This window comes from Strongylocentrotus purpuratus, unplaced genomic scaffold (assembly GCF_000002235.5).
Source record: "Strongylocentrotus purpuratus isolate Spur 01 unplaced genomic scaffold, Spur_5.0 spur5_scaffold_20, whole genome shotgun sequence".
Taxonomy (NCBI): Eukaryota; Metazoa; Echinodermata; class Echinoidea; order Camarodonta; family Strongylocentrotidae; genus Strongylocentrotus; species Strongylocentrotus purpuratus.
Window position 1 is genome coordinate 33,656,028 of NW_022145606.1, and position 20,737 is coordinate 33,676,764.

The 20,737-nt window shown below is 38.3% G+C and overlaps 1 protein-coding gene across 4 annotated transcripts in view; it reads left to right on the plus strand.

Annotated features, from left to right (window-relative positions):
• The window catches only part of LOC593776, an 81,381-nt gene that overhangs the window by 30,123 nt on the left and 30,521 nt on the right, over positions 1 to 20,737 (plus strand). For all 4 annotated transcript variants that reach the window (XM_030993269.1, XM_011666246.2, XM_030993270.1 and 1 more), the window contains exon 3: positions 899 to 1,037. In XM_030993269.1, the coding sequence (XP_030849129.1) occupies positions 899 to 1,037 (139 nt within the window). The remainder of the gene's footprint in view (positions 1 to 898; positions 1,038 to 20,737) is intronic.

A 20,737-nucleotide genomic window follows, 5' to 3' on the forward strand; every position in this document is an offset into this window, starting at 1 on the left:
TACAGTACATCTTTCTGTGTACAGTATTTGTAACTTTACCAAGACTTGGCCAATTTCTTATCATTTTGATGATTCCAGAACCTTGCAATACACACAAATTCTTATAGATGATGAACCTTTTCTGGTTGATTCCACACCGTTTCTTTCACAATGCAATCACATGACCAGAACTCAACTTCATCTTTAATTCTAGAAGTCAGGCTATATAGACCATGGTGAGAGTACCAGGCCTTCGAAACAGCGAATTCTTTGGATTCTCGGCATGTATGTTACCCTGCTTGTCAACAACAATACAAGTCTCTGATCTCTACCTAGCTAAATTGCTAGGTGATGGAAATTAAACATGGTGCAGGCCCCCTAAAAGAGTTTGGCAATCACCAAGGATAAGTTTGTAATGGTGTAGACATTGACCTGGGGATGGAAGTGTAATTCCAAATTAGGACAATGTTATGTGGGCCGTGACATTGTAGAAATGGTGTAGAATTGTAACTCGAGTATAGTATGGTATTTTTGCAGTGAATGTAAATCTAGAAGTAGAGGAGAGAGGTTTGAAACGAAATGGAGGAATGGGACGGAATGCAAACCGAAAGAGAGGGTGGGAGAGAGGGAGGGAGGGAGAGAGGGAGAGAGAGAGAGAGACTGAGAGAGAGAGACTGAGAGAGAGAGAATTTCTTTCGGGGGGGGGGGGGGGGAGTAGAAAGAGTAGGAGGATGCTTGTCAGTTAAAACAAGAACAACAAAAAGGGATACGAACAAAGCCCAGAAGCGACATGTTATAAAATGTCTCACCAGTACACGGTCGATTTCAAGGAATATTTATTTCTTATTTCAAATCTTTCAAAGACATCCAATCTATAGAAGATGTCTTACAAATTCTCATTTCCTCTTTCTATTTACAGGAAAAAGAGAGATAACAACCAGTGGTGGGAGCTGTTTGATCCAAAGACGTCCCGTTTCTACTACTACAATGAGATGCTACAGAAGACGGTCTGGCATCGGCCGACCAACTGTGACATCATACCCCTCGCTAAACTACAGGTAAGAACTTTGTTACAATCTGTGATTGCACGAGTCACTGTGGACGTTGTGTTTATCAAATTGGCAACAGTGATACTCTTCTGTGATCTATTTTTTAATAATATTTTTATTTATATTTTTGATGTAGCAAACGCTTTTTTCACAGAGTTCAAGAAATCAAATCAGGGATAATTCCTGTACCTACAGGTATTGAAATTACATGTATGTGTGGTTTAAATAAGTAAGGGCTTTCTTGTATTGGAAGGATGATTGAATTATTAAGCTACTGACAATCTGAAATTACGCTGCATTTGATTAGTTTGAAATAATGAGTTAATCGTTCACCAGGTATTGTCTCAAGACTTTGGAGATTGCAAAGTTTAGCTTGCTGCATACATAAGAAAAGAAATCTGAAGTGTGAAATGCTGTTTAGATGCATATTGTTAAAAATAAAGTAATATAATATTGTAAAACGTTACAAAACTATTGAGGGAAAACACTCTCGTGGTGACATTTTTAGAGATCAAAATAATTTAGTAAGCTTTGAACAGCAATCTGAACTTGCAATACTAAACTGTACTTTGCAGGGAGTTAATACATGTAGGCCTGTTTTCATCAGCCCAAGTTTGCCAAATAATGCGCTATTTTAACTATCCCTGTCGCAAATTAGCCAGTTAATTTGCGTGTTCATCAGCCCGCAGTTGCAATTAGCGGGATATTTGGTCAAGAAATATCCTGAGAAATCTTGGTCTTGTTTCTAAAATATCCCGCTATTTGGGAAATAGCGGGCTAATTCGCGCCTGTCCGAGCTAGTTTGTGATGAGCGTATCGCTCTGGTGAGGACGCAATTTCAAGCTTCAAGATAATATCCTGAGTCTGAAAATAGCGGGTTATCTGGCAAACTCAAGCTGATGGAGACAGACCTTGTGAGACTTGAGTGGTTAGAGGTTGGAGAGAGAAACTAAAAGCTTTCAAAGGCTAAAAACCAAATATACTGTAGATCCATTACAACTGAAGTACATGTAGCCTGAATGGCTTGCATTGTGACAGAGGGAAAGAATGCAACCAGGAAATAGTAGATGAAAGAAAAGGTTACTTTAATTAATGGCATTCATTAACGTTGTCACTGTACCCAGTAAAATGTTTTTGTCAAATGAATGGGTGTGTGAGCTAGCAATGTAGCCCATAACTTTGATAACATTGTCTGTCACCGTACCAAATATAATGTTCCTTGTCAAATGAATGGGTGTTTGAGCTAGCAATGTTGCCCATAAACTTAACATTGTCATCGTACCAAATGAATGGTTTCTTGTCAATTGAATCAGTGTTTGAGGAACACAGTACAAGTGTGTAACCCACAACACATCTAGAATTCTAGATGTAGATGTACTGTTTGACATTTTAGAGACAAGATACATGTAGCATTAACAGTGATAGTAGCAGCAGCATGATGGGTATGTGTAATAGGAAAATAACCTTCCGCTAAAACTTAGAGGGAGAATAACAAATTACCAAAACAGAACATTACAAACAAAGCAAACACACAAATGAATATAAACAAAAGCACACATACAGGGACAAAAAATTATAGAAACATGAATGAAATACATGTATACAATTAAGTCTCAATAACACAGAGAGAAGGAAATGATTGGAAGAAAAAAATGAATGAAAAACATATCATTCCCTATAAAAAAAGATTGTTTTATTCAATTGGTCAATTATTTTTAAAAATAAATTTACAATTATAGCTACCAACAAAAAATTACTTTTGCAATCGTCAGTGTTTTAAAGCTCACTTCACACAAATACATGTTATTTACTCTTCTAAGCGCACTTTTTTGAGTATAAATTATGACAAATGATACACAAATTTATTCTTTATATGGGTCTTTATTCCCTCTCCAGGAGCCAACCATTCAACCATCATAATGCAAATATTAGCACATTTCATGCATGCACTAGGCCGTTCTAGATCTCTATTATAATTGTCCTAATTCTGTGTAACACTTGTTTCTCAATTAGGTCAATGGGATACATGTAGTATTCACAGGGAACAGATGGTCTCACTGAAAAGTAGAACGACCTGAATTTTATTATATTCTTATTTTTAAGATAGTACTGTAGTACTATGGACAGACACAAATCAATTAAAATGAAGGGGGAAGGGAGGGGGCGGGGCGGGGCAACATCAACCACAAAGAAGTATATAGTACATTGTATATAAAGTACATGTACAACTGTATGTACTTTTAATCTCTACTGGTCAAGGTAGCGAAGGGGGTCCCAGAGGGCATTTCAGAATATGATCCAAGAATTATTTTTGCACAGGTTGTGATGTACAGTGTACATGTTGGCCTATCGGGGAAGTTGCGGGTGTAGGGGGGGGGGGAGGGGGGAGGGGTATACTATCAGACGACGAAAGTTGTGGGGAGGGGGGTGGTATGTTTAATCTTCTGATCAAGCTGATTGAGGGGGGCATTTTAGAATTATGGTCTAATAATTATGTAGGCCTACATGTACCTGTGATTGGATGAACAGTGTTGGGGGGGGGGGGGGTTGCCTGGACTGTCAGAAATTAAGGGGTGGGGCAACATCATTGACAAAGAATCATACATACGACTTGTTTATATAATATTCTGATTCAAGGTAGCAACAAGGAATTGAGGGGGCATTTTAGAATTATGATCCAGCAATTAGTGCATGAGTTGAAATTTACATTGTACGTGCACGTCCACACAATTTGATAAACAGAGGTTGGGGGGGGGGGAGGGGGGCATGGACATGCATAGAATAAGGGGGGGCGTATCAGACAAAGAATCATTCATCAATCTTCTGATCAAGGTAGCGAAGGGGGACTGAGAGGGCATTTTAGAATCACAATCCAACAATGATCGTCCAGGTTGCGCATGATTCACACACCCACACAATGGTTAATCAGGCCAACCTAAATCCCTTTCATTTCTTTCCTAACTTTTCTTCCATTGTTTTAAAGCCAACCTTTCACACATAATCTCTTTCTACAATCTCCGTACTCGTCGCAGTGTGAAGCGATCATATCGTGCATTCATCAATCGCTGTCACAAATGTACGCTGCATTCAAAAACTCTTGCGCCGAAGATGCATTCCAACCAACAACACTTCATTTTCTCATTTCTTTCAGTGTCTTTATAGTGGAATTTTTGCATATTGAACTTGTCTTCGGAGATACTAATTGGAGTTTTTTGTTCCTGTTTTATCAATCTTCAAACGCCCTTGTGATCTACATTCTATAAGGCTGTCTCGGAAGCTTAGGAGTTACAAAACTTCATTTTTGCCCAAATCTTTCAGTTATAATATATTATGATAAATAGTGCATCTAAACTGAAAACAGGACTCCTTTTTTGAGGACACAAACTTTGTTTTGGTGAGTTATAGAAGTGCAAGGACCCTGCCTTTCCAAAATTTAGACCGGAAACCTAAACAAACTTATTGCAAAATTGTTTCACTTTCATTGGGAAGTTGTTGCAGGAAACCTGTTTTTTTTGTGTGGAATATTTGCATCATTGAACTGAAAACAGGACTCTTTTCTGAGGACACAAACTATTTTGTTTTGGTGAATTATAGCATTCCAAGGACACTGCCTTTTCAAAATTAAGACTTGCATTCTGTACAACAAAAACTGTTTCAGTTTCATTTGGGAAATTTTCGCTGGTTTTGTCACGGAATAGTTGCACTTTTCAATCTTCATCATGGATGACCTTAAAGTCATGGATTGGTTACTTTGAGGAATATCAAACAGACTCTGAAGCTTTCATCATCCATCTTGCTATGTCTTGGTTACTAGCCTTGCTCCAGACTGTTGTGTTACTTTATTGTCATGAAGTCCATCCTAACATTGCAAGGATTATTACAGTGAGTTCAATCAAATTAATAAATTTCAATTTTATTAGGCTTAAAGTTCCTTTCAAACTGCACTTTGAACTAGAGGTGTTTTATGTTATTGTTTTCAATATGAAATGATGTATTGCCAAATTTACCTCTCATTAATGGTGTATTTTTTTTATTTATCAATTTGTTAGTTTATTTTTAAGTTCAATCATTCATATATCCCTTCTTTCATTCATTATTTATTCATTTATTGATTCTAATTCATTTTCTAAACTGATTTATGACTATATTTTTAAGCCCAAGCTATTTTTTCTGATTTGCGCCTTTAACAAAAAGACAAGAAGCCAAGTAGTTGTTGCAGATCCTTGTGTTCCATCGGGGCACAGATGTGATGCAGAGAATCGAGGCTTCTTCAGCAATATTCTCGTTGCTACCGACAGAGATCCCCTTCCCTAGGGGATTAAACCAGATCAAAAGCGGCTAAATTTAGCCAAATCTTTGCTTTTCTCCCTTGAGGATACTCTCTGGCTGGGACTCTAGTCTTAGGGTCTGTTCAGGCTAAAGAAAATTTATATGAAACTCATGTAAAGAAACGTTGTTTAAAGAACAGTTGTATAAAGAAACGTTGTATAAAGGACCGTCGTATGAAGAAACGTTGTTTAAAGAAACGCTGTACAAAAAAAATCATATGAAGAAACGTATAAAGAAATGTCATATGAAGAAACATCTTTTGAAGAAATGTTGTATAAAGAAACGTATAAAGAAACATATAAAGAAACGTATAATGAAATGTCATATTACACAATTTATAATGAAACGTCATATTACACAATGTATAAAGAAACGTCATATGAAGACATGTTGTATAAAGAAAGGTTGTATGAAGATAAGTTGTATGAAGAAACTTTGTATAAAAAGGAACGTACAGACTTGAAAACAATATTGTATAGGAAACATCTTTAATATCAATTGATTTGACGGCTGGCCAGTTTATTCAGTTAGCACTCACGTTCAGATCTGCCCAGTAATATGATTTTAGTATGATACAATGGTCAGCCTCCATGTATATGTAGAGCGGAACAATGTTTCTTCTTCATGTTTCCAAACAGGCGTCTCGCTATACCGCATTGTTATACAATGTTTCTTCATATGACATTCAGACTACTGTAGGGTAAAATCGTTTACATATATGATTCTTGTATAGCTATACATTTTGATTGTCTGAATGAACCTTGGTATAAGTGATAATTGACTGAGCGGTGGGGCCCATGCTGTTTGGGGGAGACGTGTGAAAAGTAATTAAAATACACGTATTCGCATGTGTGAGGCATGATGCTGTAAGTTGAGATAATGAAACAATTATGTGTGTAATGGACTTGTAATGAAGACTGCTACACCCTGTGTATACATGTACATGTAGATATAGGTTAAGTTGGCACTCTAATCTTCACAAAAATACAAAGAAAGAAACAAAACAAACACTAACAAATAAACTCTCCTAGTAGAAAACAAAACACAAACACAATGTCCTTTGTCAGCTTTGCACAATTTTTGATAGTTTTGTCATCATCATTATTTGTATTACTGTTTTTGTTTTTTGTTTTTTAGGGGGGGGGGGTATTACTATTTAGTATCATTATTTTCATTAATATTATTATATTATCATTATTATGTGCCAACAATTCAGTTCTATTATACATGAAGTACCTGCAGTGATTTCCTTTTCCTCTGTCAGTGGAATCTTTAACAAAATGAGTGAAATACATGTATGGTGGTCATGAACATTCTTTGCTACAAGTAAAACTAGGAAACCACGCGTTCATTCTGATTGTATATGTACATGTACATGCATTGGTACAAATGTATTATAACCCTCATGACATGCATGCACATGTAGATCTTGTATAAATATAATTTGTTCAAAAAGAAAAACCATTGAATTTCTGAAAAGCCCAACCCATGCAATGTCTTATAACCAAATATCCCTCAAAATACTGTCTGTGTATGAAAGATTCTTTGGGATTACACATTGTCCTTACAAAAACACCCGAAAAATAACCTTGTTGTTTACTGAGCTATTTTAAGCCAAATAATGGGTAATTGGTTTGACATAGCCTTGTTTCCAAGATAACCTTGTTATTTTGTTATCAACATTCTTTCGATCTTGTTTCTCTGTTGTTATTTACTTTCACCAGTATACAAATTACAAAGACTTTGTGTGGGCTATATACCAAACACGCACACATTCTGTCTACCTCTCTTTTTCTTTCTCTCTCTCCATCTGTATTTATTTCTCTATCCCTGTCTCAAGATTTCCAAGATTTGAGATTCAAGTTTTATTGTCAACTACGATACAGAACATTGTTTCCCACTGGTGTTACACACAATATAAAAATAATGATTGTATGCTTGAGAACCTCAGAGTAGGAAGGGTTTTGATTTGTTGAACAAGAATGATTCCCTCTCCTCCTCTTCCTTACTTTCAGTCTCCTTTCAAGTTTCAGTCTCCCTCTTTCTTTCTCTCTATCTTCAAGAAGTGATTAAAGCATTGTTTAAACATGTTCATTGTAGGCTCACACATTTTTTGAAACATTCTCAACTTTAAATCCCATCTGTACTAGTTTAGCCAGGAGAAATCAGACCACCCAGCGTGGTCACTGACAGGTTGCTATCTCATCTTGAAACTTTGCTCTTAATTAACATAAGAAAAAGAGGATCATGGGGGACCAACGGGCACCGCTTAGGTATTGTTTTCTATTTAGAGAGAGCAAGTAGCTACAAGTAGTGCAGTGGGGCTTCAAGATTTTTAATACCATACACTGTAAAAGCAATAAGTAGGCTGTATTGTGAGGACAACATATGTCCGAAGAGTCTTGCAGTGAGGCTAGCTATGACCTTAAATGACCCGTGTGGTTTCCAGCTTGACTGGCCTGTATGTACCCACCCATTAATCCATCCTATGGTCTGATGAGTTGAGAAGTGAAGCCTGCACAGGTCCATTATGTGCCTAATGAGCTGTGAGGCTGTAATTATTTTTTTTTCTTCTCCCCAACCCAGCTCCTTTAATACTGACATGGTAATAGACATGCGGGACTGAAGACTGTTTTTCTGCCCAACCCCAAATGAGCTACATCTATGTGTAGTGTATGTACTTGTAGCATCCCACTTGGCAGGACAGATAAATATGAACCATGTAACATTGCATTGAAGACTGTAATTGCAAGCTGCCAGAGATAGAAGCACTGCAGGTGATATTAAGAAAGGGCTAGTGGAATAACGGAGAGAAAAAAAGATACGGAATAGAGAAAAAAGAGATTCCACTACATTAAACTTCTTGTGACTCCTCCTCCAGTGGGACGTATACATGTTGATGCAGTGCCTTATATCCAGTACATATGAGAGAGAGAGAGCTGCCATATATTTTCTTTTCCTTTTTTTTGGAGAGGGGGGGGGGGGGCACCTCTTATATAAAAATGCCTCATCATGTTTTAATCGACTATCAAATTCATGTAATAACTAATTGCTGTCGATCCTTTAACTTTGGGCCCTACTTTAATACTTCATGACCACATACTGTACAAACTGATTTAACTGTTTGATTAAAGGTAAAGACCAGTATTGGAAATGGAAGCTCTTATTACCAATCATGTGAAAGAATATGTTTTGACTAATACATGATGATAACAAATTTGCAGGGAAACCGCCTACTAATTGATATATTTGGTAAAATGCTTGTAAGTTTACGAAGACTGGGCCAAATTTCTTATCATTTTGATGATTCCAGAACCTTGCAGTACACACCAATACTTATATGCTAGATGATCAACCTTTTCTGATCAATTCCACAACGTTTCTTTCACAATGCAATCGCATGACCATAACCGGTCTTTATCTTTAGTGTTTATGTCACCTATAATTCCAAAATATTCCCAAATTTTTCCTTTAAATAATGACCTATCGTTGTATGCAGTCTACACAGCTACAACTAAGAGCTAGAACACACTACTACACATGTGAGTGCCACTGCCCACTATGTTTGAGTGCCTCTGTGTGCCACGGGCAACCTTCGCTGTATGAATGGGAGCGCCGTGTAACGCGATACGTGCCCCCTTTGCGCCATATGCCGAAGAACCGTCACCAGAACTACAGCTGAAAGCACCACTCTGAATGGACGGTGCTGCTCTGAGCGGGAGGCCACACGTCAGCATTATATTGCCAGTTGCGATGCCTAGAAGTGGAAGGTCGATAACCCTCGCATTTTAAGATTAAGCCAACATGTCTTACATTAGTGTGGGACTATGAGGTCGGGCCTTTTGTAATCTGTATAGAATTTTACCTGTGTTATTGAAGCTGACACCTTATAGATGAGTCAGATGTACATGTACATTAAGGATGCATTCAGGGATAATTCATGTTTCCAACAATGGTTTTAATGATATAATATGTATTATGTCAAGGCTCCTTCCCCTACATAAGGATGTAATATCACTACAGCTCATTACAAATCATCTTTTGATTTATATGAAATTACTTTCTGTCGCATTTTGTCACCGCTGACAACCGGAAATCACTTTCCTAATCTCTTAATGGCCTGCCATAGTTACATGTAAGTCCAACTTTAAAAAGTCGATCTTAGCCTTTGTGAAACACTCCTCAGGTCTTCCTCAGGTCTTCCTCAAAAGATGGAGATGGGGGGGGGGGTGAGGGAGAGTGAGTGTGGCTTGCGAGAGATGAGAAAAGAGAGCAAAACTAAATGCCAAAAGGGTCAAAAGAAGAAAAGTTTTAATGAATTACTTTCGTAAAGAGCAGGAGAGAGAGGGGAAGAGAATAGGAACGCGAACTTGGGAGAGCAAGAAAGGAACGGAGAATAGGCCTGTTTTCATCAGCTCAAGTTGCCAAATAACCCGCTATTTTCAGACTCAGGATATTATCCCAAAGCCCGAAATTGCGCCTTCACCCGACCGATACGCTCATCACAAACTAACTCGGACGGGAGCAAATCAGCCTGTCATTTTGGAAATAGCGGGATATTTTGGAAACAAGACCAAGATTTCTTGGAATACTATCTCGACCAAATATCCAGCTGATTGCAACTGCGGGCTGATGGAGATGCAAATGAACTGGTTAATTTGCGATCGAGATAGTTAAAATAGCTGGTTATTTGGCAAACTGGAGCTGATGAAAACAGGCCTAGTGAGATGGGAGAAGGGGGCGTGGAAGATTACTCCTATTTACCGTCGTCTGGCTGCTAACAATTGATCTGTCTGACAGAATGAAAGAGGGGGTATCACCTTCGCCCCTGCAGTAGGTTACGAGGATCCCATTACATACACATAAGATGCAGATGCTCAAGGCGACCGATGCAATGCCTTGCAGTCACTTTAATACGCTTGATTGCGAAGTGCCTTTGTTACTCCATCGAGCTCCACTTACGCCTAATCACATAGTCTGGGACTGCGCAATGATTTTGAAGATACATGCATGGACTGGAGGTACTACCTCTCAAGGCATGTAGACATCCAATCGCATCCATTGTTGGTTGCGAGGGAGTAAACGGTAAAATGTCGTGGGAACTTTTTCTTTCACCCTCTCCCTATAAACTCAGTACCTGTAATGCCATAAAAAGAGGATATTCAACTTGAAAGACAAACTCTGCTGAATGTACTGACTAGCTGAATGTAGGCTTTATTTTGTCTGGGTTGGAAATTCTTTCTGAAATTGTCCAATGTCTGTAAAGCACTTTCATTTCAACCAGGTCTTGATTCTGTCTTGTAAAGCAATGTCTGGCAGGTTCGGAGGACTTTCGGAAAAGGAGACTTTCGGTAGAGAACTTCTGAGATTCAGCTTCATGTATTTTGTTGGCCAGAAGTATCCCAAGTGCCAAGTAGCTTGTCAGGTGTTTTTGAATGTTCCAAACATTTACTAGGAAATTATTTATGGTCCCGGTTTATATGATGTGAAAGGCGTTGAAGAAGCACTTGTTTCTGTTCAATTCACTGGAACGGTTGTGTCTCTGGAATAATTGGTTTGGAGATCTTACAACACCTGTAATGAGATGAGATTCAGCTTCATTTGGAGATTACTTAAAAGCTTTGATAATTTGTTTTCTTTTGATGGATACTGTGGCCTGGAAATCATCAAGAGTTGTTCATTTTCAGATTATCTAAAGCATTTTTCATAGCCATATCAATGGTTGGATCGATTTGTCCGGGAAGTTTTCGGTAAAGGTGCTAGGTGTTTTTGAATAATACCAAACAGTTACGAGGAAATCTTTTATGGTACCAGTTTGTGTTTAATATGTGAAAAGTGTAGACGAGCTTGGTTCTGTTCATGTCACTGGAATGGTTGTGTCACTGCCTCACTGGAATAATTGGTTTGGAGATCTTTTAACACTTGTCTTGAGACGTGATTCAGCTTCATTTGGAGATTACCAATAAGCTTCGATAATTTGTTTTCTTTTGACGGATACTTTGGCCAGGAAATCATCAAGAGTTGTTCATTTTCAGATTATCTAAAGCATTTTTCATAGCTTAATTAATGATTTGATTGACTTGTTCAGGACATTTTCATCTTCAAATTTGCCAAGCTTCAGGATAGACGAGTGGGAGTTCATTTCCTTAAGAAAACTTACAGATGGCCTTTACAGGAACTTCTTCCACTTAAAGCGGACTTGAGAATCGGAAGAGTGGGATGTCATTTAAGTGACAGTAGAGGATCCTCTTTATTGTTTTCTTTGGGCCAGGATACATTTCCCATACTTGGTGTAGTGGTATGATATTTCTCTACTTGGCTCTGCCATTATAACATAAGTCTTGTGAAAACTTCTTGAAGAGATCAACCTGGCCAAATTAGGGTAAGGTACTTGTTTGTCAAGCCAGAAACTTTCATTATGTGTAATTTTTACAAGTTGAAATAGGCAGTGATTTACACATCAAGAAATATTAACAAATCTTAATTACTGTAACCACTCACAAACTTTGCATTGGTTTCATGCAAGATTCAGTTTCTTGTTTGATCTGTGATATGTACATGTAAGCTTCATCTGCAAAGTAGAATTTTTAGGTACAGAGTTCGACTGATGTCGTTCATTCATTGTATTTATCACTCAAGTGTCTTTCAACTTGTTTTTTCTGTAGTTACAGTTATGTTGTCCATGTAATACATTATAGCCTTTAGCACAGCCGCCAACTATATCTATTTTGGAGGGATGATCCTATCTTTTAGCTGGTAATTTAAGCTATTGTTTTGAACCCTAGCTTCTTCTCTTTTTCTGAAACATTCTTTGTGAAAAAGTACTAAAAATAGACTGTACTCCTATCTTTTGATGTGAAAGGTTGGCAGGTATGGTACATTGTAATGTATACAGTGCTATAGATATGGGAACCGTCTGTAATGAAGGAGACGGACCTGTTGTTAAAATCACATCAAAATAGATTCCATTTCATAGTGCTGCACTGAACTCATCATAGACCTGAATAGGATATATATGTCAGTCAATGTTTGTTTAGTCAAGGCTGTTGCCACATTTAGCAGTAAGTACTCAAGGAAAGGATTCAAACTAAATATACCCAACTCCACATTACTAAAAAGGAATCATAATTGAATGTCATCTAGCACATGTTGTGTGAAGTCTCATAACGTGGATAGTGTTTACTGGTATACAATGTATGTCGCCTACATGTAAATGTATAGATCTCCAGGATATTAACCATTATAGTGCTAAAATGACATACCGGTACACATCGTAAGTTTTAATCAAAGCGAACTTGAGCCTTTGAAGTGCCCCACACTCTCATTCAACCAAAGTACGTAAGTGTACTTTAGTCTAGATCCACTTTCACTTGTAGGAGTGTGCTTGTATCGCAGCCATCGGGCGATGGAAGAACTTAATTTAGGAAGTTTAAATTAATCTTGATCTAAGGAGACTAGAACGAACGAGTCTAGAGCGATACGTACACGGTGAGACCACAGACATGTGATGTCTCGGTTGAAAGTGATCTCAAACTGCATGAAGGAACGTAGAGTTGGATTATTTTTGATAATATCCAGAAGAACGCGTGGAGATTGAGAGAGACATGAATGAAGAATCGTGGGAGGAAGTCTTCTTCACCAATGCTCTCACACAGAAATTGTTAGAGGTTAGTGTGACTGTATACTTGAATTACTTGAAGACTATTTTACATGAGGCTAATTAATGAAGGGAGTGTGCTTGTATTTTAGTCAACAAGGAAACCTAAATGTATGGCTTTCAGTCTTATCCAAGAGACTTGGCTTTGAGGAATATGGATTTTTGACAAAAGACTGATACATGTACATGTATCATTACAACAATGCATTGAAACAGGGAGTTGTCAGTTGCCTAACCCCGGCTTTTGGTTATCATTTGTGAAGGTTCAGTCGTGTAATGCAAAGGGTACTGTAAGATTGTATCTAGGGACCAGTAGGCTACAGGGGAGTGTTTCACAAAGACCTAGATCAACTTTAAATTGGAGTAACTATGACAGGCCGTTCATGCCACTGTTTGCTCTCACCATTTACTGGCATTGATATCTCAATGAACGTACAAATCATGGTCACAAATCTACAGAATTAACATATTTTGATAGTTCTTTATTAATTGAAGGAAAAAATATCTATCCGGTAGATCATAATTGAGAGAACAATAGTGAGAGCAACCAGTGGCATGAATGGCCTCCCATAGTTAAGTCCAACTTAAAGTCGATCTTTGTGAAACACCCCCTGGATATCTTCCTAGATGTGAACAGGGTCTACACCTGTATGCTAAGGTGGAGTATGTCTTGTGCCATTCTCATCGCAAATGACTCAAGGAGGTACATCATGGACTATATATAAAATGGAACGGCAAAACCCGATTCAGGACAAGTTCAATATTCAATGTCTAATGAGAAGATAGACATGAGAATGGTATATAAATCCTGTCTCTGTTACAGATCTGTGATTATTCTTCGATATGAACAGGGTATGATCGACGTGAAGCGTGCCTCTTGCCATTTTCCTCACCAAGTACCCAACAAGCTAGATCAAGGATTCCAAAACTGCAATTTTTAATGTCTAACTAGAAGTGATACCATGAGAATGGTATAAACCCAGTCTCTGTTACAGGTCTTGGATTATTCTTCGATATGAACAGGGTATGATCGACGTGAAGCGTGCCTCGTGCCACTCTCCTCACCAAATACTCAAGGAGGTAGATCAAGGATTCCAAAACTGCAATTTTTAATGTCTAACTAGAAGTAATACCATGAGAATGGTATAAACCCAGTCTCTGTTACAGGTCTTGGATTATTCTTCGATATGAACAGGGTATGATCGACGTGAAGCGTGCCTCTTGCCATTCTCCTCACCAAGTACTCAACAAGCTAGATCAAGGATTCCAAAACTGCAATTTTTAATGTCTAACTAGAAGTAATACCATGAGAATGGTATAAACCCAGTCTCTGTTACAGGTCTTGGATTATTCTTCGATCTGAACAGGGTATGATCGACGTGAAGCGTGCCTCTTGCCATTCTCCTCACCAAGTACTCAACAAGCTAGATCAAGGATTCCAAAACTGCAATTGTTAATGTCTAACTACAAGAGTACCTTGGGAATGGTATATAAACCCTGTCTCTGTTTCAACACTGGGATTATTCTTCTATATGAACAGGGTATGGTCAACATGGAGTGTGCCTCTATCTTGCCATTCTCCTCACCAAGTACTCAACAAGCTAGATCAAGGATTCCAAAACTGCAATTGTTAATGTCTAACTACAAGAGTACCTTGGGAATGGTATATAAACCCTGTCTCTGTTTCAACACTGGGATTATTCTTCTATATGAACAGGGTATGGCCAACGTGGAGCGTGCCTCTTGCCATTCTCCTCACCAAGTACTCAAGGAGGTAGATCAAGGATTCCTAAAAACTGGAACGTCCAAATCAGATAGAGAGCAAGTTGGAGTGGAGATAGTCACTTAATCTGTTATGAGTCACCTGAACACCTCTCATTGAGGGAGAACCAATCCTGTTTCTCTGGAAAGTGGGAAAGATGGCATGTCCTCATCAGCTCGAGATTGCCAAATAGCCCGCTAATTCTGACTTGGGAAATAATCCTGAATTTACAAATCGAAACTTGAAACTCGACTTTGAGAAATTCGCTCAAGAGATATTTTGCTAAATGTTCGTGCATAGTGCGGGTCTTCGGGCTGGCAAAGACACACCGGACAAAAGCGGGATATTTTGCCAAATAACGGGATATTTTGCAACCTATCCCAAGATATCTTGGTATGATTATCCAGACCAAATATCCTGCTAATTGCAATTTCTGGCTGATGAAGTCGCAAACTAACTGAATAATTTGCGATCAGGATAGTTGAAATAGCTGGATATTTGGCAATCTCGAGCTGATGAAGACAGGCCTAGATATCATCGAATGAGAACTCTAATATACACCATCGCTGCCACTCAAAAAGATGTTCTTGACATCCTTCTATGCCATTAGGTGGTTGCCTCAAGTTTATAGTAGCGTCATCTTTCTCAGATACCTGTACATGTACAACCATTATTGACCTACATGTATCTGTTTTGCTGAATAGGTTGGCATTATATTTTCTCTGAAAGCCATTCCTGTTGAACTTGAAACCTCTCTACCTCTCGTTGATGGAATTGGACAAAGACACCATCAATTGAAAGTGGTGATATATCTCACTGCTGCCACTAAAAAGGAGAGGTTTTTGTTAGACCCTTCAATACAATTAGTTGGTTGCCTTTGCGTGATCATTTTCTTATCAGGATACCTGTTGGTAATCTACCTGTTTTTCTGATTGTAGGTTAACATTACCTTCTCCTTTTGGATGTTCATTTTGTTGAAATGGGCAGGAATTTCACAAAATGGGCTCTGTAATATCCCCCTGTTGCCACCAGAAAAGGTGTTCTTGAAATCTTTCCAAGCACTTAAAGTGGTAGCCTTAAGTTGGTCATCTTTCTCAAGATACCTGTACATGATATTCATCTACGTGTACATGTGTGGTACCTGTTCTGCTAAATAGGTTGGCAGTACATTTTTCTCTGATATTTCTTTGAATGTCGCTCTTTTTTTCTGGAAATGGACAAAGATACCATTGAGCAGGAACTGGGATATCTCAACACTGCCACTCAAAACAAAAATATGTTTGGAATCCCTTGTTTGCAATTGGGTGGTTACTTTAGTAGGGTCAATTGTATGAGGTTATTGTTTTGCTGATTGCTCTGTAGATTGACATTACACTTTCTATTATTTAAACATGTTTGTGGCTTACACCCAGTAAATAAGGTCGATTGATCGATCTGTATTGAAAAACAAGTCAGAAAAAAATCTGTTCTTCAGGAATTTCGCTCTTTTTTGTTGAAATAGACAGAGATATCCCATCGCTGCCACTCAATAAGATGTTCTCAAAATCCTTATTTCGTTATAAGGTGGTTGCCTCATATAGTAAGGTCATTTATTTCAAACTACATGTATCTGATATTCTGCTTTGATATTAGTTGGTGGTTTAAAGCCCCATTGTCCTACTTGTAGCTACATGTACTTGCTCCCTCTATATAGAAAACTTCCCCAATCGGTGCCTGTTGATCCCCCATGATCCTCTTTTTCTTATGTTAGTTGAGGGCTGAGTTAATGAGATAGCCACCTGTCAGTGACCTTGCTGTGTGGTCTAATCCCTTCTGTACAGCTGATTGCCTCAAGGTGCCTTCTTCATTCATGAACTTTTACTTCCGCAGTTGGGTTGACATTACATTTTCTGTGTGTGTGTGTATTACATCCAAGTAGACATACCTCTCTTCTCTTCTCTTGTGTGCATAATGGTAGTGATAACATGGCATGAGAAATGTTATGGCACCCACAGGTGCTACTCCTGGGGAGTGTTTCACAAAGACTAAGATCAACTTCAAGTTGGACTTAACTATGGCAGGCCGTTCATGCCACTGCTTGCTCGCACCATTTACTGGCATTGGTCCTTCAAGGGACGTTCAAATCGTGGTCACGAATCTACAGAATTTACCTTTTTGGTAAGGTCATTATTGAGAAAAAAATGGTATCTAAAGATCATAATTGAGAAACCAATGGTGATAGCAACCAGTGGTACAAATAGCCTGCCAAAGTTAAGTCCAACTTAAAGTCGAACTTAGTCTTTGTGAAACAACCCCCAAGATGTCCTCCAAATCGTCTTCCTGTCAAATCTTGGATATATGGCCTTTGGGATTTCGTATTGAGATATCATTCATGTACTACCAAAGTATTGAGTACATGAATACGAGTGTCCTCATTCTTCTTCTCGAAATTGCCTGAGATAAGATCACCAGAGAGGGAATCCTTGAATAACATTCACTGGCACTATATCATAATGGTGAATGCATCAGCGGGGGATTAATTGTTTCAGGATATCATTTCATTTATATGTTGTCAATGAAGCAATGCCAACAGGAGGCCTGTCCTCATCAGACTGAAGTTGCCATATAACCCGCTATTTTAACTATCCCGATTACAAATTAACTAGATAATTTCGCTTCATCAGCCCGCAGTTGCAAATAGCAGGATGCATACATGTACGTTTGGTTAAGAAAATATTCTGTGAACACTTGGTCTTGTTTCCAAAATATCCTGCTATTTGGGAAATAGCGGACATGTAATTTTTGCCTGTCAGAGGTTCAGAGCTACATTGTACATGTAGTTTGTGATGAACGTATCGTTCTAGTGGAGACGTAATTTCGAGCTTCGGGATGATATCCCGAATCTGAAAATAGCGGGTTATTTGGCAAACTTGAGCTGATGAAAACTGGCCCAGGGAGAAACATGTCTTCCTCAAGGCTCTATCAATCTTCTAGAAATGGGCAGAGATGAAAATCTAACACTTTCTTATCATTTTAAGGATGATTTAAAGATTTCCTTGTCATTGAGATGACAGTCTAAAGAATTTCTTGCAGTATTACCATGAAGGATGTTGGAGTCGCCCTTCCATTCAACCATTGTGTCTAGCTTGTCATGGTAATGTGTATCATGACATCAGATCATGTGGCCTCTTGAGATCGTAAGTACTGTAGATATTGTCCTTCAATATTATACAGTAGTCTACCTTTGACTAATGTGTTCCAGGCATTGGATACTAGGGACTTTAAGATTCGCACGTAGACAATGTAATGGGGATTAGTACGATCGACATCCTTTTCTAAAAGTCCCTATTGTTTCATACCTGTCGTATGTGCGTACTACACATGTAGATCAACATGACCTTTTGATAGAATTCGTCCTTGTTTTCACAAAGTGACAGTAGCGAGGAAAATCGTCACGCAAAGTGAATGCAATTTTTTTTCACTACCGTCACTTCGTGAAAACAGCGACGAATTGTCTATTGGTTGTACATGTACATGATGCTGTATGATATAGATTCTAGGATTTATGTTCATGTCGTACAGAGATACATGTACCTTACATCGCACTACATAACATGTTCAATCATACATTGTTCTTTGTGTACATACTACATGTACATGCATGTGTGTGATAAAGGCTATTTATGGAGATTGTCCTTGTCAATGTTGGCAGCATAGATTGCATTGTCATTTTTCTCCTTTGGATGCCTCTGACTGTAGATGAAGTCTTGGAAGGCTTCCTCACAAGGCCTGTTTTCATCAGCTCGAGATTGCCAAATAACTGCTGATTGAACTATTTTGAACAAGTTAATTTACGTCTTCATCGATCAGCCCGCAATTGCAATTAACAGGATATTTGGTTGAGATAATCATCCCAAGATATCTTGGTCTTGTTTCCGAAATGTCCAGCTATTACCAAAATAGCGGGCTAATTTGCGCCTGTCGGAGCTAGTTTGAGATGAGCCTATCGGTCTGTTGAAGACGCAATTTCGAGCTTCGGGATAATATCCAGAGTCTGAAAAAAGCTGGTTATTTGGCAAACTCGAGCTGATGAGGACAAGGCCTCTTGAGAGTTATTTTGGGATGTCTCTGCAAGTCCAAAAGCTTGTTCGCTGAGAGTTGGAATGGCCTCAAAGGCAGGTGTGTTCAGACCTGAAAAATTTGATACGGATAAACTACTGAACGTGTTCATGTACAGTTCCATTCACACTTTTACATTATGTGCAGAGTGTAACAATAACAGGAAAAGTTAGTCTCACATGAATGATACAATCATTGAGATCCTGTCAGTCAATTAGCACAAGGAACCCTGCCAACTTGTCTTCTGAACAGACCTTTCATCAAAGGAGTGGAAATGGAGTTTAAAAAGAGCAAGATATTTGTTGACCTACACCCTCCCCCCATGAAAATAAATTGCGATCAAGAGGTCTGTTTTCATCAGCTTGAGTTTGCCAAATAACTTGCTATTTTTAGACATGATACATGTATATTACCCCGAAACTCAAAATTGCTATTCACCAAACCGATTTGCTCATCACAAACCAGCTCTGACGGGCACAAATTAGCCTGCTATTTCCCAAATAGTGGGATATTTTGGAAACAAGACCAACATTTCTTGGGTAATTCACGACCAAATATCCTGCTAAATGCAACTGCTGGTTGATGAAGTCCAATTTTACTGGTTAATTTGCAATCGAGATAGTTAAGATAGCGGATTATTTGGCAAATTTGAGGTGATGTGGCTACCTGTAGGTCTATTAGGTGACAGTTATCCAATGAAAGGAATTATATCAATTGGAATATTAAGATTTCAGATATTCTTATCATATTTGATAAGAGGCAAGTTTTTCCCCCTAATTTTGCCTGTTATTAGCTCAGTTACATGTGCAAGAGAGATGCTAACTGTGTCCGTCATTGACACATGCCTACAATCCCCATATACACTTCCATGAGCGCCTACCTGTAAGGCTCTTGTACAGTGTTGTGCACAAGCCTACTAAAGAAACCTACCTAATTGAGAAATCACACATAGGCAAGGAGCTGACAACATCTAATTACTTGTAAGTGAATTAAGTTCTCCTTTGCTTGGTTCGTTCATCAACTGTGATCTGTAAATAGAAAACAGAGAAAGTGCTAGAGCTACAATACATACATGTATGCTTCAGCCTGTTTTATACATCACATTGCAGGTATATATTCCTCTATTTGCAATAATGTTTTTTAAGGTTTCTTTGTCTTTTCTTCTTCCTCTTCTATTAGATCTTCTTCTTCTTCTTCTTTTTCTTCTTCTTCTTTTTCTTCTACCTTTTCTTTTTCTTCTTCTCCTTCTCATTTCTTCTTTTCAGTTTTTCTTTGCCCTTGTTGTTGTTGTTGTTGTTCTTGTTCTTCTTCTTCTTCTTCTTCTTCTTCTTCTCCATCTTTATCATCATCATCGAGATGATATCCCTTATGATCATATTGAGTTCCTTTAAAATTGACTTTATAATTTCCACCTTGTAAAACTTCTAAAAATATTATAAGAAAACGATACGTGCAGCCGATATATCAATAGACTGATAAAGTGAATATATTCATGTGTCTGCATTATGAAAGTGTATTAGAAAGTGTGGTTTGGGTCCTTGATTTTCTAGTGTCTTTATACTGTGTGTTGTTCATTCTTGGCGTCTGACGATTTACTGGTACTCAAACCATTTGTTTCTTATTCCTGGAGTTTTCAAATAAACAATGCTGTTTACCTTGGTTGTTGCCGAGTCAGGTTAACCTAAGGCAACCAATGTGATTGAGAATTGGGCAGTGTTTCACGAAACCTTCATCAGAACAAGTTCGCCGACAACCAATTGAAACATGTATATTATGTCGGTGAACGTTTACTTATGACAGTTTTGTGAAACTCTGCCCTGATTATGATTTTGAAAAGCCTACCTGCATGTGCGGATCTTGTTT